The following is a 22348-nucleotide window of genomic DNA, read 5'->3' on the forward strand; positions in this document are numbered from 1 at the left end:
GGTGCCCCAAATACCAATGGAAACTAGAGAACTACGATGCCACGAGGGGCCCCCAGGATACATGCTCTTCACGCCACTCATGCCCAGGCCAACAGCAGCCCAGTGTCTGGCTCTCTCCTGTCTCATTTATTTCCATGACTCCCTAGCACGGCAAGTTCATTACCAATCTGACTCCTTTTCCCTATGATTTTTCCCTCCTCAAATGTTCTTCTTTCTTTGTATGTCACTCCGTACAAAGCCCAAACAACCCCAAGCTCACGTTAAAATCACTTCCAACATGGAGATCTGAAATAGTCTAGCCTCGATTACTCTCTTCTCCTCTGAGTTATGCTGTGCAATTGCAGTATGACAAATTAATTTTTTAAATAAAACCACCAGTTAGATATTTCCATATTCTTTATAGATAACATGAAGTCGTAACACTAGAAATGGCAGTAACTACAGTACAGCACTCTGAACTCAGACACAAAACCACTCTCTTAAAGCACTTACATAACTGGCTTATCAATTAAATTATATGCTATCTTGTACTATTATTAACGGTCTTGTAAACATTTACCTTTCTCCTCTCCAAAAAGCTTCTAAAAGGCAAGACTCTCACACTTCCATAGTCCTTTCTTAGCACTGGTTTTTAGACAGAGGTGTGTCCAAATTTGAGTCCTATCATTTCAGCTCTATGGCCACAGTCAAATTCTAGAGGCAATATGGGGTGGGGGGAGTCAAACTGAAATGAGACATGGGTTCAAATTCCAGCTGGGACGTAGCAACCCTGGGGTCCTGAGAAAGTTAGTAAATCTACCTGAACGTCAGCTTCCACACTTATAAAATGGAGACCACGATGGATACTCCTCAAAAGACTGTTAAGGATGTAAGGGAGGCGCCATACTTAATGCACTAAGTACAGGCTGAGCACTTCAGCGCTCAGTAAACGGCAGCAATTCTCCAACTGCAGCGAGATAACCAACGCGGTATGACTGTCCAACTAGTTCAACTACACACCTTCCTTCAGGAAGCGACACCAGTAAACACTACTCACAAATTGATTCCTGTGGGTCAGAAAAGGAGTTCCTCTTCCCTCTCAGGTGGCTGCAGGAAGTGTAAGAGGCTAACCACTTAAGCTGCTCTGAGCCTAACTCTTCCTTAACAAAAGTAACTGAATGATGAGAAAGGAGACAAAGTGGACACCATTTCTACCGCAGGCTGCAGGTCTGCGGAGCTGTGGGCACCTCTCACATAGTTATAGTTCTAAAAGCCAAAGTGAGTGTGGTTGAAACACCATGTCCGTCCATTCACTCCTCACCCCAGGACACCCGAGCAGCCCCCAGAGGGCAGCTGTTGTGCCAGCTGCCGGGGAGGCGGAGATGGAAGGCTGGAGGATGCCCATCCCAGGAGTGGGGGAGAGCGCACGTGAACTGTCCCAAGAGACCGAGAAACACCTGCAAAGGTGTAGGTGGTTTGCTTTAGTTAGAGACCTGGGTGCGTGAGTCGGGATTACAAGGGATGAGACTGGAACAACAGGCGAGATCCCAGCCAGGCTTGCAAGCAATACCAGGAAGTGAAAATTTCTTCTTTAACAACCAGCCGTCCTCCCCAGCGTGAGGGGGATGGGAGCTTTGGTGATGTTCATGTGTCAGAGCCTCCCGTGGGCATACACAGGTGTGTTTTTACAAAACCAGTTGCCCTTCTCTCCCCCTAAAGCACGGACAAATAAAATACCACTATAGGGCTTCCCTGGTGGCGCAGTGGTTAAGAATCTGCCTGCCAATGCAAGGGACACAGGTTCGAGCCCTGGTCCGGGAACATCCCACATGCTGCGGAGCAACTAAGCCCATGCGCCACAACTACTGAGCCTGCGCTCTACAGCCCGCAAGCTACAACTACTGAGCCCACGTGCCACAACTACTGAAGCCCGTGCGCCTAGAGCCTGTGCTCCACAAGAGAAGCCACGACAGTGAGAAGCCTGCGCACTGCAACGAAGAGCAGCCCCTGCCCACTGCAACCAGAGAAAGCCCACACACGGCAACAAAGACCTAACACAGCCAAAAATAAATAAATAAGTTTATTAAAAAAAAAAATACCACTATAAATGGAGACGTCTTTTTCCTTCTTTTTTTTTTGGCTCCTTTGTGGGGCAGTGGGTAGGAAGCAAGGGGCACAGTATTCATGAGAGCACAATAGCTCACGAGACCCACGACTGTTGATAACACAATCAGTAACAGTCCCTCAAAGCTGCTTCACAATTAAGATGAACTTGGCAGGATGAAGTTATCACTCCACTCCCTTCTCTGGCCTCAAGAAAACATCAGAACGCAAGACTGCATAGCTGAGACTGATGTTGTTACAGGGATAATGCTAAAGCTGTCCTTATTTATTCAAAGGACAAAAAAAAAGCAAACCATTGGTAAACTGAGATTTTAAATACTACCCCGCAAGTCACAAATGACTGTCATAGAGCAAAGTGGAGTGACATCACAGTCGAGAAATGCTAAAGTTATAAACAGCAGAGCCCCTGAAGACTTCTAAATCCAGGGATGACAAAACCAGATTTATGTTTTAGGTCCATCTGACAGCAACAGAGAGAAAAAACTGAAGAGAAAGTAGAGTTCAAGGCTAGAGGCTAAAAGCCTAACTCTAACAAGTTTAAAGATGACCCCTCAGTTACAGGCTTGGGTGATTAGGTGGACATTGCTACCATTCACTGGAATCTAAGAAAAGAAGCAGATACGGAAGAAACAGAGTGAGCTCTGCAGTGTGATCCTCTCTGGAGATGACCACAGGATGACTGGGGACATGGGCACTGAGCTGATCTGGGTCACAAAATCTAAGCTACTTCCTTCAAGTCAGTAAAAAAAAAAAAAAAAGAGCAAGACAAATGATTTGTTAAATACTGTTCATTCATTTCATCAACAAATGCTGGTCGTACTATGTACCAGGCACTGAGGATACCACACCACTGACACTTGTAAGGTCCGAGCCAGCAGACAGCTTATGTGCTAGGGGAGGAGTCTGATAAACAGAGTTTATCTTCCATGGCGAAGTGCAGAGCTTCTCAACCGGTGTCCATTCACAACAGTGTGCCATATAAATGCTGCAATTTTCTGTTTGCCACCATGTTGAGAAGACTGGGGTGCCCTGGGGTAGCAGCCATGGACTGTGGAGTCAACCGTGTGGGCCGACAAAATTCCCAACTTGGAGGCCTTGGGCCAGTCACTTCTTTAAGCCTCAGCTTCCTCATCTGTAAATGGGGACGAGACCAGTCTGTCTCACAAGGTTAATGAAATGAATAAGCCCAAGTTATGTGCTTATTATTAGCACAGTACACGGCAGGCACTAAGGCTCAACAAATCTGAATTTTATTCCATACATTTGTGAAAGGATGAGATGGCTTGCTGTATTGATCAGGATACAAAATAAGACAAATGAATGTTAAAATGACCCAGAAACAAGGCAAAATAGAGATTTTGGGGGTTATCAAGTTTTTATTTCTATATATGGATGGATGGATACGTATATACATATTTTGACAAATAAGTATAGAGAGAGAGAGGGAAAGAGGTAAGTAAGGGGTGTGTGTGTGTGTGTTACTTTTTTTCTGGCAGTAAACTAAAACAGGACTTTATAGAATGGATCTTTGTATAAAAGATAGTTTCTTATCTTTGCATAAGAGCCTTAGCTGCGGTTTTTCAACACGTTAGCAACTATTTTGCAAGTGAATTATTCTCTTATTGATTTCCACTATAGTTTGTTAAATATAAGCTGGATTTAGAACTACTGGCAAAATAATAAATACGGGAGAATGAAAACTTTCTCAGGAAAAAAAATATCCTTATAAAAAGGACCAAAAGAAAAAAAAAAAAAAAAAAGGACCAAAAGATTAGGTGCTGCTCTTTGCCATTCCACTTGCAGGAGGGGAAAGCTCTATGCAGGCCCTAAGTAGGGTTATTAAATCCCTTGGGATGGTTCAAATAGTCATCCTACAAACACCTAGAAAACTCAGCTTGAATTGCCACGAAGGCTGGGGTCTGTGAACGATATGGGCCAAACCTGGCCCGCTGCCTGTTTTTTTGTATGGCCTGAGGGCTCAGAATGGTTTTTACATTTTTTAAAAGAAAAACGTTTCGTGATGTGTGAAAATTATATAAAACTCAAACTTCAGTGCAACACAGCCACGCTTACTTGTGTATGTATTTTCTACAACTCCTTTCACACTACAACAGCAGGGGTGAATAGCTATGACAGAGACCATATGGTCCGCAAAGCCTAAAGTATTTACTATCTGGCTTTTACGGAAAACAGTTTGCCTCCACCTGAACGAAGGAAAAGCATTACCCTGAATTCTGACCTTGGAAGATGTGATAATATCAGATGTGAAAGTACAAAGCCCCAAAACAATCGTGTCATTTAGGGGCACTTGAATCTTCCCATGGTCCATTTAAATTAATCCCAAGTAGCCAAAATATTTTTTTCCTTTACCATTTGTTACACCCCTAACAGTCTACGATGTACCTTGTTTAAAACAGGCAGCATTTACATTGACACCACATTTGCCTACTTAGATGTGAGCTTCCTTTACTCGGGCCGAACAGGAAAGGGGAGATAGGTGAACCATGAATCTCCAAGATTAACTGAAACAGCCATCTGGGCATTTGCGATAGGATCATCGCAAACAGGAAGTTTGGGCTTAACTTTTTTTTTTTTTTTTTTTGCTGTACGCGGGCCTCTCACTGTTGTGGCCTCTCCCGTTGCGGAGCACAGGTTCCGGTCACGCAGGCCCAGCGGCCATGGCTCACGGGCCCAGCCGCTCCGCGGCACGTGGGATCCTCCCGGACCGGGGCATGAACCCATGTCCCCTGCATCGGCAGGGGGACTCTCAACCACTGCGCCACCAGGGAAGCCTGCCTGGGCTTATCTTTAAGGCATTTAGAATAACTGTTTCCAAACTTTTAAAATAACTCCACCTATAATATACACCAGTAAACACACACATACACATAACCATTTATTTCTGATTCTAATGTACACATTTTTGCACATTTTAACGTCTGAATTTAGGCTGTGCCTTGTAACTAACAGCACCTAACAATAAGAAGCACCTAAGATAATGGTGCAATTTACAACCAATGGTATCTTGTACTCAATTCAACACACCAGGGGTCGGGAAGAACAAAAACAAATTTGGAAGATCCTAGTGAAACCTTCCCCCACCTACAGAAGGAATAATTTCCAAAGACAAATAAGGTGGAAAGTAATTGTATCCTCAATTCACTGAAGAACCAGTATAAACTGTCCTCACCTGATTTTATAGGAGGAAGTCATTATTTCCCTTAATTCTCAGCAGAGAAGCTACTCAAATTCTCTCACAGATTATACTTACAATATAGAATTCTTATTTCAAATCTTCCGTATTGGGTCAAAAATCCTCACTGGTGAGATATTTGGGCAGGAAACACCAAAACAATACCGTGGCCCAAATTGAAAGCTAAGATGCACTAAAATATCTAATGTTCAAATAAATATATCTGAAGTAACTATATTTAAAACTATATAACTTTATCAAAATCAGTATCTTAAGAGCTACATTTTTATCTAAAATAAAAATATATAACTATTGAGGAAGTAGAGGGAATGCCCTATCACAGGCATCTCAGCTGCTTCCTGTCCCCCAGGCCTGAATGTGCTGCGCCACCTTCTGTGCACATCTCTTTGGGGATGGGGTTCTACCCTGTGTGTTGCACGGGCTGCCAACCAGGCCGTGCTCAGCTGACTGTGCTCAGTGGCTGCCAGGGTACTTTGGCTGGAAGGACTGCTCAGAACCTCAGACTCCCATTTTACCTGTTCTCCTTCCCCACACACTTCCCTCCCTCGAATTAATGGAAAGGGAGAAATATCTTCTGCTTTGTTTTCTAGTATTCAAGAAACCAATCGCGTAATTTCCTATTACCATCTAATCTGTTGTCTACAAGCTTTGCTTTCTCATAGCTGTAACTGTAACACAAACTTCTATGTTCTTTTAAAGCATCATAAGCCTTTCTTCTGCTGTTACACTGCTCATAATTTTTATGGCAATAAGGAGATTTTATCAAGTGGGCATACCCCTATTTAATCAAACTGGTTCCCAACTACTAGACAGTGAAATTGGATACTTTTGCTGTTAAAAAACAATGCCGCATGAATATCTTATACACTTTTTTTTTTTTACTAATTCCTTAAGATACATTCCCAGAAACTTTCTTAGAATGTTGAAAAATACAATTCAATGTCTCCTTTGTCCCTAGAGTAAAATCAACACGGATTCTATTTTGGACATGTGGGATAAAATAAGTCAAGTGCCGAGTGTGTTTTAAAGTAAAACACAATGAAAATAGAGGATGATTTTATAATTGATTCCCTGCAAAGCTACTCTAAATTTTTCTTACTTGCTATTATAGGAAGATTACCATTGAGCGATTGATTAATATCCTTTATTCATGTTCACAGTGAAAACTGGGTCTATTTGAACCGTTCTTCCAGAACTTTTAGGTGTCAATTATCTATGTGTTGGTTTGACCGCTCCAGTTGTTCTCTGGATGAAATAACTGGAAACTTATACGGGTCAGAGATAATTTCCATCAGATTAGTATATTTTTTTCAAAAGCTGTATTTTACTGAAGGAGGGAAAGAAACACGAGCTGAGTTAACATCGCACACTGTCAGCTTGCAGCATGGAATACGTTAAAGCAGGGGAAACGCTTTCCAGTGGAAATCTCAGCGGGCATCCAGTCCAATCTTATCCACGATGCTTTTCTATCAGAACCAACAGCCAAGTCTGTCTGAAGCCATGTGCCCATATGAAGCTATTAGGAAAATGCGTGGGGCTGAGTTACAGAAGGGAGGGCTATCTAACACAACAAGGGAACTACAAGGACCTACTGTATTGCTCAATATTATGTAGCAACATAAATAGGAAAAGAACTTGAAAAAAATAGATATATGTATATGTATGTATGAATGAATAAATAAATAAATAAGGCAGCTGCCTTGGTGTCACCAAGTTTACTTCTAACTTTTCTTCCACCTCTTTCTTTAATCCACCCTCCCATTCCTTCCCCTGAGCTAGAGAGCAAAAATAAGCAAACAAAACGAAAAGTCTCACTGCTTTGGAAGTTTGTGACTTGACCTGAGAAGAATCATCAAAATGAATTACTTTCCTGCTTTACTGCTGCTTGTCCTGGTCAATGCCCTGCCAGCAGCAACAGGGAAGAACACCCAGCCCTGGCGGCAGTCTGCACAGATGACAGTCTAGGAGGAGGGTGGCGGGTAAAGAAAGACCGGAGCCAGGCTGCGAAGGTTGTGATCCCCCCTCCGCTCCCCGGGCACGCACGAGCTGTGTGACCGTGGGAAAGTACCCACTTGGTAATTTCCTCTTTTGTACCCAGGGATCTACTTCAAGGACTCTTGTGAGACTGAGTTCATATATAGAAAGCCCGCACCGCAGAGCCTGGCAGATGGCAACCACTACCTAAGTGTCTGGGGAGAAACTCCCAGTACAAAAAGCTACAAAGCGGGAGATAGGACAGATGCAGAGAAGAGCGGAACCTCACCGGAGTTCTTCAGCGCTCGGCTGGATGACACCTGTGGGAACACCGCTAAGGAGATGAGAGAGGGTCAGTTAACTTTCAAGGTCTGGTCCTACCATTCGGGTGAGTGATTTAACGTTTCAAGTCACAGTCACAGACCAGACACATCCTGGGGCTTCATGCTCACTCCGTGGCCCCTCACTATCAACTATCGCTGCTACGTCTGACAGCCCTCTTCAAATCCTCCCCCTCTTCCTCAGGCCCTCTGCATCAGAACTGCATGGTCTTCATCACTGTAGTGATCTGGACAACGGAAATGGTCTCCTGGCTGCTCTCTCTGCTTATCTGGGATGTTACCCAGTCTATTATCAAAACCTCTCACATTTTTTAAATTAAAAAAAAAAAAAGCAAAAGCAAAAGCTTAGATCATACAAACTACTAAATTACAAGTGAAAAGAGATATCTAAAATTGAGGTATTATGAATAAGATGTCTCTCTTGTATTCCAGTACTTACTAGGCCAGAAGCTTCAGAGCCAATAACTCACAGGCTGGAGTTTCAAATCCTCTACAAGTCCTGTAACTGGAGAGCCTTCTTCGCCCCCTCCCCACCGCCTCCTGGACCCCCTGGTTCATACAGGCAGGTGACAGTGGTGAAAGGTGTATTTTGTGAGGTATGTTTAACGTACATGAATCTGAAATGCCCAGGACTGAAGGAGATCTTCAGAGCCAGCCTCATTACCGCCTTTAAACGAAGGCTTCCTCACACAGTTTCTGAAAATCAGTTATGACTTTTCTGAAGAATCTGCAAGATGATGACTATACATTCATCTTGGTAACAGTCTAGTTTCTCAGATATGAAGGAACTTCTGAAGTCTAAAAAATCTCTCCTGCTATCAATTTAGTTCATTCCCTCCCCTTCTGTCTCTGGGGGTGGGATGTGGGAAAAGAATAAACACAACTCATGTCACCTGGTCAAGAACTTGTTTCTAATCACATGTAATCTATGCCTAGGAAGTAATGAACAAACTCATTTTTAAAAGCAGCAGGAGGGAAAAAAAAAAACAATGGAATTTTTTATGCACAATTTTTGAAAGTCATTGAGAGGACTACTAAATAAATCCACCCCACCTCCAACCCTTGGCAGTCAACTGAGAGTGTTTTGTGGCTTTCTGACAGCCCAAGGTCAGCCTTAATTAATCTCATCCTCTCAGGGATATCTACAGGGAAATGACTGCTGGGGAGATAATCTGGCCTTCACCAGGTCACTGACTTTTTTCTTAACTGTGTTTTTCAAGCAGTCAGGATCAAAAGGCAGCCCCACACAACAAAACACTTTTTTTTTGCCATGCCACATGGCTTGTGGGATCTCAGTTCCCGGACCAGAGGCTGAACCTGGTCTCAGGCAGTTAAAGTCCTACCCACTGGACTGCCAGGGAATTCCCGGCAAAACACTTTTTGAAGTCAGAACAATAAACCTGTATATAGTGTTTACCAAGATTAGCACCTGCAATATGATACGGCATAACGGACTCCACGAACTTTAAAATTTTCCTATTTATCCCTAAATAGCCGTTTTCCTACATTGCCCAAGACTATGACCCTTTTATCTGAAATCAGAATTTCGGATACTACTTTGGATAAACATTCATCTCACTGCTTTTAAAGTGCCCCAGTTGATTCCCTCCTCATCGATTTAACGCAACACTGGGTACTGCCACGACTCAAGTCTGCACTGGTATTAGCAGATTAAAAGGATTTTTCAAATCTCGATTTGCATAAATTTTAAGGTGAAAGAAATCTGTTTCTACTATTTAGTATTTTAATACATTTTTCCTCTTAAGGCCAGATTTTGATGAAGGTAGGGGAGAAAATGTGGTATTATGTAATATATATCCAGAATGTGATTTCTATTCAATACAGTGTTCTAAAGGGAAGGTTGCATCTCTCCAGGGTACCTAACCATGTATGGCAGTGACTCAAAGGGACACCATGGGATATTTTAAATTTCCAAGGAAAACACTACAAAGCCTGTTAGGTACTACACTAACTACTACTCTGAAGTTGTCTGGACCTGACTACTTAATGAAGTAAACAGCTAGGTATGTCTTCTGGCCTAAGGGCATCATGAAAAAAATACCAAGACCCTAAGAGGCATTTTGAACTAACAGAGTTTGTGACCTCTCTGTCTTAAGGCATTTCTTTCAAAGGTTTTTGCTTTGGTTTAGTTAGGAAACTGGAGCAATTAATCCATAGAATGATCTCCAATATATAATAACGCTATCTATTCTCCCTGAGTAGTATTTGGAAAAGTAGATACCTGGCTAATAATATGTATACTGTTTTAGAGAAGAAAAAAGCAGCACATTTATTTTCTACCAACAAGAGCCCCAGTATCTTTCCACAGAAGTCACCCTGAGACTCTTCAGCCTGGGAGAAAAGCCATCTGGCTTAATACTTGATAGGAAGTGAAAGACACAACGTGTCTGTGTGGATTCCCCATAAAGACATGGACAAAAGAGAAACATACATGATGACACACTATGAGGATCTTAATATAGCTATGGAGACCAGGGAAAATGATAGAACTAGATCATTCCAGGCCCCACTTAGGATCTCAGAGTGAGACTCCAGTATTTTTTTTTAATTAGAACTCCTTTGGTTCTTGAACTCCTTTAGTACTAGTCAAAACAACCTTTAAATATGCAGAGCCCCTCTTTAAAAAAAAAATCTATTCTCCAACCCTAGAAATACAGATTATGGTCTCTACTGAAAGGAAGCAGGGGTCCTTGGAGAAATAGCTCCAGGTGTGGAACAGGATATGAACAAGATGAGCCCAGAACGGCAAGGAAGCGATCACACTACCAGAGTTGTGTAAAAAGACTCAGATGCCAACTTGAAGACGCTCCAACTGGGCAAAGACGGCATAATTAGGACACTCATAAGGATGTTAGCTATGGTGTAGCTGTTCAGAGGAAGATTCTGGGTTTCCCCTTAGAAAGTCTTAAAATAGGTATGGAACAGTAGGTAAATTTTCTTTAGGGTTACTGATAAAATTAATCAAAATAGCTGTACTTTTCAACGGAACATCCCCAGTTCTTCTAATAACAGGCCTCTTTTCATTAGTTCATTTATTACATTAAAAAAAAAAACCCCTCACTGGCCATCACTAGAGAATGATGGACCAACTTGTCATTTTGAAAACTGATAAAGAGAACAAAAGCACATATATTTATCATTGTCCCAAGTACCACTGGGTAACGAAATACTACTCAAGGGAAAGTTTCTCTTTATAGAAATATTCCAGCTAATAAATGAAAAGTGATAGCATGTCATCATATTGCAACTCCTAATGAATTGATGATATCAATGGTTGCTGACATCCCAGAAAGACAGAATCAACCAGACATCACCTGCATCCTGATGGAAGAAAAATTATCAACTATAAAGCAATCTTACAAAAAGAGGAAAATGGGAATATAAATATAGGAAGCGTTTAGATCCAACTACTAATTTACTGGAAATACAGAGATCTATATTATAGGTATGCAATCAGTAAAATCTAGTTTGTGGGCCAGTTGTTTCTTTAAAAAAATTACAAAGTCTTAAAATGCATACTGACCCACAGATCGGGTTTCAAATAAATTGCTAGGAAAATTAACAGGAGTCGATTGAAAATCTAAACACTCACTGGATATATTTTATATTAAGGAATTATTATTTTAGATATAATAAGTACTCTTTAGAAAAATATCCACAATATCATTATTTTTTAAATATTTATTTATTTATTTTGGCCGTGTTGGGTCTTCGGTGCTGCGCACGGGCTTTCTCTAGGAAAGTAGAAACAAATCATCAGTTTCCTTATCTTAAAAATGGCAAGTTGGGGCTTCCCTGGTGGCGCAGTAGTTAAGAGCCCGCCTGCCGATGCAGGGGACACGGGTTTGTGCCCCGGTCCAGGAAGATCCCACATGCCGCGGAGCGGCTGGGCCCGTGAGCCATGGCCGCTGAGCCTGCACGTCCGGAGCCTGTGCTCCACAACGGGAGAGGCCACAAAAGTGAGAGGCCCACGTAACGCAAAAAACAAAAACAAAAACAAAAAAGGCAAGTTGATACAGAATGACTGAGAAGATAATGACCAATAATAATTATCATCAAGCAATTCCCCAGGACCTTCTGTCAACACACAAGGAAACCATCACAGCTGGCACTAGTCCATGGTCCCAAACCCTAGTTACTACAAACTACTGCCAAGCTGGAAGCCTTTCTGAAGAAAGGTCTATTATTAGAAGAGCTAGGATGTCTAGCTGGAAAGTACAACTATTTTTGAGTGTATGTTAGCCTAAATACAGCTTACCTGCTATCCATACCTAACTTTGAATCTTTCAAAGGGTGGAAAATAAAACTTCCTCTAAAAAGCTAGTTGGATGCATTTTAGGGACTCACTCATGATTCTTAAATTCTCTAAGCACCCCAATTTCTACAATTTCAGAATATCCTTTGATTTCAGGTGTATTTATACAACCCAGCCCTTCCACCTTGCTTCTATTAAAAATACACATAACCCTTCAGAAAGCAATGAAAAAACAACCACCAGAAGTATACCAAACAAACACATGTGATATGGGCATTATCTTCGCTGAGATACTTTTCAAAGATGGTAGTTTTGTAAGTCCCACACATTCATAATATTTAGGATGGGGCTCTAACATACCTCGCTTGTTTAGCAGCTCAAACTTTCTAGACTTTTCATTAGTTCAGCAGGGCAATAAAAGTACTCTGAGATATCTTTTTAAAGAAAAAACAGAAAGATACTGATAGGTAACTAACACTCAGAAACTCAGAGAGAAGGAAAAAATTCTTTACACCAGTAATTTTATCAAAATTATAGTAACTGTGAACAGTTGTTTCTTTAAAGAGATGTACTGACCCAAGAGGGATTCTCTAAAGGGTTAGTAGGCAGGATGTGTCTACTGTGATCAGTGCAAAGGATTCTGCACGGCCCCCAAAGGGCCCCCCAGCACCTGGGCACGCTGGGTTTGTACATCTGATCGCGGCAGAGCCTCCTCTTAAACCACTGCTCATGCACTTCTGATTCAAACCAACGATTCCTTGCTGAGGACTTAAGAAAACTATTCATGTATAACACGCTTTCTCTCAGAAATCCCACAGAGATCTCAGTGATATCAGCTTGCACCTGTGTATTTAGTATAAAGTCTGAAGTTGTTTTATCCCCATTTTATTTATTTATTTATCTATTTTTGCGGTACGCGGGCCTCTCACCGTTGCGGCCTCTCCCGTTGCGGAGCACAGGCTCTGGACGCGCAGGCTCAGCGGCCACAGCTCATGAGCCCAGCCGCTCCGCGGCATGTGGGATCTTCCCAGACTGGGGCATGAACCCATGTCCCCTGCATCGGCAGGTGGACTCTCAACCACTGCGCCACCAGGGAAGCCCTATCCTCATTTTATACACAAGGAAGTCAAGTCAGGGACAGACTAAATTACTTCAGTAAGGCCACAGAGTAAGCAAGTCACCACAATTTAAAAAACAAAACCAGGGCTTCAACCAGCCACAACTACTGAGCCTGCGCGCCACAACTACTGAGCCCACGTGCCCACAGCCCATGCTCCACAACGAGAGAAGCCACTGCAATGAGAAGCCCGCGCACCGCAACGAAGAGTAGCCCTGATCGCCGCAACTAGAGAAAGCCTGCGCACAGCAACGAAGACCCAATGCAGCCAAAAATAAATAAAATAAATTTTTTAAAAAAATAAAATAATAAAAATGCCCAAAAACCAAATATAAAACTCCATTCTAGTTTAGAACAGACACACCATTTATATTTATCCAAAAAAACCAAATATAAAACTCCATTCTAGTTTAGAACAGACACACCATTTATATTTATCCTTTCATCTGTCCTGTCCATTCTGTCCCCTCCAATCCTATCCACCTGGACCCATCCCACAGGCTCATGTCACCCAACCTTTCCATTAACCACTCCTCGAGCATTTACTTGTACTGAGCATCACACGTGGTGATGGAGACACAAAGAGATTAGTACCTAGAGGACTTGTACTTTTACCACGAGCCAGGCGAGATAATTACATAAAGGACAAATGATTTTGAGGACTCTTCCAGTGAAGGCATGTTTCTCAAAATCATATTTGATAGGTTTAAAAAAGTTAAGTATGAACAACTAGTGGCAGAACACAGATCATCTAAATTCTTTTGCTAAGGTTTTCATATGCGGGGAAAGTTGGTTTTTTGTTTTTTGTTTTTTGCAGTACGCGGGCCTCTCACTGTTGTGGCCTCTCCCATTGCAGAGCACAGGCTCCAGATGCGCAGGCTCCGCGGCATGTGGGATCTTCCCGGACCGGGGCACGAACCCATGTCCCCTGCATCGACAGGTGGACTCTCAACCACTGCGCCACCAGGGAAGCCCGATGTGCGGGGCAAGTTTTAAAGATACAGTAATCTCTGCCATTCTTATCTCTCTACCTATAAAATGACATTTTTAAGTTTAATTTCACATGTCAAGTGAGATAGTATAGTCAAACTATGCAAAATTGATACCTAGAATTACCTACCATGTTTTTTTTTTTAAATAAATTTATGTATTTACTTTTGGCTGCATTGGGTCTTCGTTGCTGAGTGTGGGCTTTCTCTAGTTGTGGTAAGCGAGGGCTACTCTTCTGTGTAGTACGCGGTCTTCTCATTGAGGTGGCTTCTCTTGTTGCGGATCACAGGCTCTAGGCACATGGGCTTCAGTAGTTGTGGCACGCGGGCTTCCGTACTTGTGGCTCACGGGCTCTAGAGCACAGGCTCAGTAGTTGTGGCGCACAGGCTTAGTTGCTCCACGGCATGTGGGATCTTCCCGGACCAGGGCTCGAACCCATGTCCCCTACATTGGCAGGCGGATTCTTAACCACTGTGCCACCAGGGAGGCCCTACCAAAGTTTTTTAATAATGCAGGTTTAAGATACGTAAATGTTGGGACTTCCATGGTGGTCCAGTGGTTAAGACTCCGTGCTTCCAATGCAGGGGGCCTGGGTTCAATCCCTGGTCAGGGAACTAAGATCCCACATGCCACTCAGCCAAAATAAAGAAAGATACATAAATGTGGAGAGGCACATATATTACCTATTTGTAATATTTTTTTAAATGAACCAGAGTTGAGCCAACTAGATTTTAATGTCTTGTAAGGAAAACAAAACACATTTCATTCAACTATGAATCCTTTGATGACTAAGCAGCTCATGAACATGTGTCAACAACAGTAAAAAAAGCAGCAAACACTAGAAATATTTATAAGCCGTCGTATAGTGGATGTGTGGAGATCTCCACGTGAAGTGACGTCACACCTACCGTAGTGTCATTGCTGGTAACATAAACCAGGACGTCAGAGGAGTTCCTGCCATTGATGTATCGGTAGCAGTTCCAAACACAGCTAATCAAGTAACCCTGTAAGTAAGTAGTGATTGTTAGAGATTTAATTTTCAAAGTTCAGACAATTTACAGTATCATCATGGATAAAGCCATATTGCAAAATGTTCATTTATATAAATTTTAAACACACATTAACTCTACTAAACCGAGAAGGCTTTAAAATTACAAATGTTGGATAGAGTAGCTTTCTGGCCAAGGGTGATACTGTAGCCTTACTACACAGAAGGTGACGGGGAAGGGTGGGGCTGAAAGGAGAAAGAGAATTTCCAAGAAAAGGAAGTTGAAAGGAGCAATCGCCGCAAACATTTACTGCCCCCAAAGAACAATCAATTCATTAGCCGATTCTCATCACACTGTAACTCTGGGTCTTTCGGATCGTTATTCTGTATCATTATATATGATTTTATAATACAAGTCAACTTAAAAAAAAAAACGTTCATAGCACATTAATTTGCTCTGTGATCAGTACAATTCACTAAAACATTTCCATTTTCACAATGAAATATCCAAAGAAGATAATTAAAATTAAGGTCCAGAATAAAGACATGCTGGAAATAGAAAGCATGAGCTCATGGGAGATGTTTAAAATACGAAGTCTTTGTACTTTCATTCCAATCATGTGCAATCAGATTAAAACAAAATGATTTCAAAGCCCCTTTCTAGCTCTGAAATTCTTTGATTCAAAGGTTAAAGATGTGGAAAAAACGGAGCCCTCCTACATTGCTGGTGGGAATGTAAAACGGTGTTGCTTTAGAAAACAGTCTGGAAGTCCCTCAAAAGGTTAAACAGTTAAATGTGGGGACTTCCCTGGTGGTGCCGTGGCTAAGAATCCGCCTGCCAATGCAGGGGACATGGGTTCGAGCCCTGGTCCGGGAAGATCCCACATGCCGCGGAGCAACTAAGTCCGTGCACCACAACTACTGAGCCTGCGCTCTAGAGCCCACGCGCCTAGAGCCCACGCTCCACAACAAGAGAAGCCACGCAATGAGAAGCCCACGCACCACAAACAAAGACCCAATGCAGCCATAAATAAATAAATAAACAAACAAACAGTTAAATGTGACCCGGTGGCTCCACTCCAAGGTATATACCCAAGAGAAATGAAAACATATGTCCACACAAAAACTTGTGCACAAATGTTCACAGCAACATTCTTTGTAATAGCAAAAGAGTAAAAACAATCCAAATGTCTGTCAACTTAGGACTGGATAGACAAACAAAATATTCCATTGTATGGTATATTCATACAATGGAATATAATTCAGCAATAAAAAGGAAGTTCTGATAACATGCTACAGCACGGATGAACCTTGGAAATGTCAAAGAAGCCAGTCACAAAGGACCACATATTATATGATTCCATTTATATGAAATGTCCAGAAGAGGCAAAGCCATAGTGACAGAAAATAGATTAGTGGTTACCAGGGGATGGGGGTAAGGGCAAACGTCATATGGTAAAAGTGTTCTCAAATTACATTGTTTAACCACAGAGCTGTGTTTATACAACTCCGTGAATATATTAAAAACCACTAAATTGTACACTTAAATGGGAGAACCTTATGATATGCGAATTATATCTCAAGGAAGTTGTTTTATAAAAAAAGAAGACATTTAACAACAAAAGGAGTGCTCGTCAACACTTTTCAGAAGTGAGGTAAATGTTCTGTTGTGAACTCACAATGCTGTCTTAAGCTGCATTCATACTTTTGTTTTTTTTTAATTTATTTTTGGCTGTGTTGGGTCTTCATTTCTGTGCGAGGGCTTTCTCTAGTTGCGGCAAGCGGGGGCCACTCTTCATCGCGGTGCGCGGGCCTCTCACTATCACGGCCTCTCTTGTTGCAGAGCACAGGCTCCAGACACGCAGGCTCAGTAGTTGTGGCTCACGGGCCTAGTTGCTCCACGGCATGTGGGATCTTCCCAGACCAGGGCTCGAACCCGTGTCCCCTGCATTAGCAGGCAGATTCTCAACCACTGCGCCACCAGGGAAGCCTGCTGCATTCATACTTGGTGGTGATTATTTCCTACAGTGAGACTTTCTGTGATAATGTTAATATGAAAATGCATAATGCTATTTTAGTAAAGTGTTTTCTGAATGGCAATAATCTGAAACCAGAGATCAACAATGAGAAAGAGATGGGAAGGGCATTTTTCTTGAACAATATGTTGAATTTACTCAAATCTTCAGTTTACTCAACAACGCTCTTGCTTCTCTATTAAAACAAACAAACAAACAAAACCCTGGACTCATTGAGAATTTTAATACAAATAAAAAAGGAATGCTTGGACATATTCTGTTGTGTACTATGTAAGAAGTCATCCATTATTTTAGCAGTGAACAGAAGGTTCTTTTAAGACAAGAACTCTTTCTGATGTGAGGCCTCCAAAATGACAAATCTACAACTGAAGGTTAAACTGCGGAGGGGAAATACCCAGTGTCTGGGGTCCCATACACCCAGTCAGCATTCTTGAATGCCCCCTGCAACACCAGGGGCGTTCACCCACTAAACACTCTGATGGGAGAAAAACCTGGCCTATTGTCTCTAAACTTATTTCAATGACCAATAATTTATTTCAATGACCTTATTTCCTATTTGACATTTCTGTAATCTTGAATAAATTAAATATTTGGTATATTTCCCAAACAGACTTGCACTGACAAGAGTACATCCATCAGCTACTTGCAGAGCTAGGTGGTAAGCGTTGTTCCCTTTACCAACTAAGGACAGAGAAAAACTGATACATGTTGTGATTTGGGTTCCCAGGGAATCACTAGTGATAAAACTTATTAAAGAGTAACAGTGAATTTAGGTTGTGAGAGCTACTAATCAGGTAAACTGTTATGTGAAACTGCAACACATATATGTGTTCATATTTGTTTAAACTAATAATTACTGAGTCTCCACAAGGGATAGAATAATGAAGGCAGGGTCTACGTTCTCAAGGAAATGCAGTCTGGTTAGTAGAGATAGATACATATATAATGGAATATTAACACATTACACACAGGTTGGAGACAGTGCTGTGAACCATCTATAAGATGCCTTTTATTAGGTCATTATGATAAATAATATTGTTTGCAGTTGATAAAAGCACCACAGACAGGGCAGGGATTTTTCTTATTCACCACCAAACCCTAGCAGCTAAAACACAGCCCGGCACACAGGAGACCCTCAGCAAATATTTACTGAATAAATAAATGAATGATGCATCTTCCCATCCATTAGCTCAATTAACCTCACAGTTACCCTTCACAATGTTTTCTTAGCTATTACTGCTACTTAGTAAATGAAGAAACCAAGGCTCTGGTCACATAGCTATATGGCAGTGACACAAGGTAAATCTAGGTCCTCTGACTCAAATCTCAAGTAAGCATTTCCAAGAAAGATGTAAATGCCTACACAGTTAAAATGCCTTTTTTGAGCGCAGTGGGAGGTGCCGGCTTCTGGGTAATGGCACAGGGTAGCTTGGTCAGACTAACCTTCTTCCAGGTAAACATGATAAAGTCTGGAATAAACACACACAGACACACAGACTCTATTTGAAGGCAGGGCTGAAGGGCCCAAAACAGGCAGAAGCTAAAGGGGAGTCTACCCTTGAGTGGCAAACTGCAGTGAGTGGGATTTGAGGGTCTGAAGCCTTTTGCCAGTGGCTCTGCCCACTCTCCACACAGCTGGTGGTCTGACTAAGAAGCCAGGAAGTTGGGGTGTTGAGGTAGGAGCTGCAGGGGCAGGAAGCCTCAACATCCGTGTATAAAATTCACCCAAATCCTTGACCACTAAGCCACACATGTAGTAACAAGCCATGCAGAGCATGTTGTATGGAGGGCGATGCAGACCTCACTGACTTTCAATGAATCACTTTCTTCCTACTCCTCTTCAACACATTACCATTTAAAATGACTTTTCTCCCTAAATGCAGCTTCTTCAAAACTCACCAAGCTTGGTTTTTAAAGAATTCGGCAATTTTATGCCAAAATAAAGACAATGAAAGATGTTAAGAATTAAAAGTTCAAGGTCTAACTTAAGAATTTTCTACTTATTACTAGCACACAAGCACAAATTATAATGATGTTTTTATTATCAGGTTTACAAAGATGAAAAATAGCACTCGACGGATGAGGGTGAGGGAAACGTGGCAGATGAGAGTGTTAAGGCATTCAACTTTAGGGGAGATCAATTTGACAAACTATCAGAAACCTTCAAATTATGCATACCCTCAAATTTCAGGAAATAGATCTTGAAAAAATAAATGTATAAGTATACAAAAGATGTAATTAATTTAATATATTCACTGCCATACTATTTATAAGTGAAAAAGTAGGAACTATCTCAATGTCCAACAATAACTAATTTATAAAAATGATAAATTCATAATAGACTGTTACAGAATAATGTTCAAAATCGATTACATTTTTAAAAACAAATTACAGGGACTTCCCTGGTGGAGCAGTGGTTAAGACTTCACGCTCCCAATGCAGGGGGCCCACGTTTGATCCCTGGTCAGGACACTAGATCCCACATGCATGCCGCAACTAAGGAGCCTGCGTGCTGCAACTAAGGAGCCAGGCGAGCCGCAACTAAGGAGCCCACCTGTTGCAACCAAATATAGTAAATAAATAAATAAATATTTAGGGAAAAAACCCACAAATTACAAAAGAATGTATTCAGAGACTTGTAATGGATGCTACGGTACTTAATACACACCACATAAATGTACAACATTATATTATTTACATCCAAATAGATTTTAGAAGAACCCTGGGTTGGCCTGTGGAAGTCTGGTTAGTGTTTATCTCTCTCATATAGATAAGAGAAGGAACAGAATTGTGAGGAATTCAAAAAGCAGTTCAGAAATCTAAAACAAGATAAACTAACAGCAAGTTTTCTTACTTCTTTAGCATTCATGAATACATTTAGTAATATTTAGACCGTAAGTAAAATCTTCATGCTTACCTTAAAAGTCAAGATAATGCTGATAAACAGAAGAATAATAAGGACCAAACAGGTAGGATTCACTGACATGATATCATCTTTGTAAGGAAAATCAGGAGGCTACAAAAGAAAAGTACCTCATTAGCAAATCTCATTAACGATCCAGGATTCTATTCCATAAGCATTAACCAGATGTGCTTATCAGAAAGCAATTAATTAAAGCAGATAGTTATTATTTAAGGACAATACAACATTTCTAGTCTACCTCTACTAATGAAAAAGCTATAAACAGTGTGATGGGGAGAGGCTAGTCTGTTCTTAATTCAGGCAGTAACTCTCAAAAAGAAAATTCAGGGCTTCCCTGGTGGCGCAGTGGTTGAGTCTGCCTGCCGATGCACGGGACGCGGGTTCGTGCCCCGGCCCAGGAGGATTCCACATGCCGCGGAGTGGCTGGGCCCGTGAGCCATGGCCGCTGAGCCTGTGCTCTGCAATGGGAGAGGCCACAACAGTGAAAGACCCACATAACGCAAAAAAAAAAAAAAAAAAAAAAGAAAGAAAGAAAGAAAAAAAATTCAGTGGAAGATTCATGAGACGTAAAGACCTAATTCTGCCCTCCAACCATATAGAAAGTTAGAAGTCAATGGTCTTTACAACTCCTCAAAATTTGGATTTTCTGCAAATTCTGGACCATTCTAATGGGCTGTGTAGGGCAAGGGTTGCAGAACCCTACTAAAATAGTGTCTTCTTAATATAGAGCATTTTTGCTGATGCTACTTCTCCTCAAAGAGCAGAACCTTTATATTAGTAGGTTTTTACAGCATTTTAAAGAAATCAAAACTATTATATAGAATGGATAAACAAGGTCCTACTGTATAGCACAGGGAACTATATTCAGTATCCTGTGATAATAATCGAAAAAGAATATGTATATACATGTATAACAATCACTTTGCTGTCCAGCAGAAATGAACACAACATTGTAAAACAACTGTACTTGAATTAAAAAAAAAAACGAAAAACAAAAAAACACAACTCCTACCATCTGACCATAATGATTAACTACCAGGTCAAAAGAAACCCTTTTAGCAGGACTGAAATCTGCTACTATGGTTCACGGGAATGACAGGATGTCACCGTGAATCTCGTGCTCAGCACTGATCAAAGCTCTCATTGCAAACGGATCGAAGCTCTCATTGCAAACGGCTTACACAGTGTGCACAGAAGGCAGCCCCGTGTGCGGTCACCCTTCATCTCCCCTCATCACCCACTACTATGTGTCTGGATCCCACGTGAGCAGTATTCCCAGACATAACAAAGGAGAAAACTCGTGACTCGTGCCTGGCTCCTCCTCCCCAGGATGAGCCTCGCCTAGTGGTTTTCAGAGTCTCCTTTCACTCTGGCAAAATACCTAAGTAATAAAATCTAAGTCACTTTTTGTGATCAGCTCATCAAACTGGCCCCTGCCCTTGGAGCCTAAAAAGGCTGTCTGTAGTACTGACCTCAAAGGGCAAAAATAAAACAAACTGGGGCTTCCCTGGTGGCGCAGTGGTTGAGAGTCCACCTGCCGATGCAAGGGACACGGGTTCGCACCCCGGTCCGTGAAGATCCCACATGCTGCGGAGCGGCTGGGCCCGTGAGCCATGGCCGCTGAGCCTGCGCATCCGGAGCCTGTGCTCCGCAACAGGAGAGGCCACAACAGTGAGAGGCCCGCGTACCGCAAAAAAAAAAAAAACAAACAAAAAAAACCTGATGTTATCTACAAGACCAACACAAAATCATATTGTTTCCAGGAATGTGGAAAAAAAAAAACAACCGCTATTACAGTGGAAATATATGAGCCTTTCCACAAAGATCTTTACACTCTTTCCCCCAGAAAAGTGAACGTGGTCTCTACATCCACTTAAGACCAATCAAAACACACACATAACTTACTTTAACTGTGTTTTACAAGACTCCACATAAAAAGAACGGGCGCTAGGATTAAGTGGTGCTCTCTAGCAGCCTTCTCAGACAAGCCTCCCCAGATTCACTGTATATCTCAACTTGTCAACAGGAGGGGCAACAGCAGTGGAAATTTAATGTCCCCTTTCAGTGCCGTCTCTTAGGCACTGTAATAACCTGCAGGTCTCGCTCTTCCAGCCCAGACTGATCTTCAAGTCGAACATGCAGAAGATGCCTACTTGTATTATTTGGTTTATAATTATAAATAAAAGTAGATAGTGAGTTTTTAAACTCCTATGAGGATTATTGTGAGCACCACCAATATTATGACTTTACAACTGGGTACGGAGTGACCGGACAATGCAGGTGGAACAGGAAGTAGTGACTGAACAATGCAGGTGGAACAGGAAGTAGTGACTGAACAATGCAGGTGGAACAGGAAGTCTTGGTAGTATCCTGAGTGTTCTAAACG

General features: G+C 41.7%; 1 protein-coding gene across 2 annotated transcripts in view; it reads right to left on the minus strand.

The window, feature by feature from the left end:
• LAPTM4B (lysosomal protein transmembrane 4 beta) overlaps window positions 1–22348 on the minus strand; it is a 69131-nt gene that overhangs the window by 9124 nt on the left and 37659 nt on the right. For both annotated transcript variants that reach the window (XM_079901769.1, XM_079901770.1), the window contains exons 5-6: window positions 19957–20055; window positions 14924–15019 (exon numbers count right to left, since the gene is read on the minus strand). In XM_079901769.1, coding sequence (XP_079757895.1) covers window positions 14924–15019; window positions 19957–20055 — 195 coding nt within the window. The remainder of the gene's footprint in view (window positions 1–14923; window positions 15020–19956; window positions 20056–22348) is intronic.

The sequence above is a fragment of the Stenella coeruleoalba genome (genome assembly GCF_951394435.1).
Source record: "Stenella coeruleoalba genome assembly, chromosome: 17".
In the NCBI taxonomy this organism is placed as follows: domain Eukaryota; kingdom Metazoa; phylum Chordata; class Mammalia; order Artiodactyla; family Delphinidae; genus Stenella; species Stenella coeruleoalba.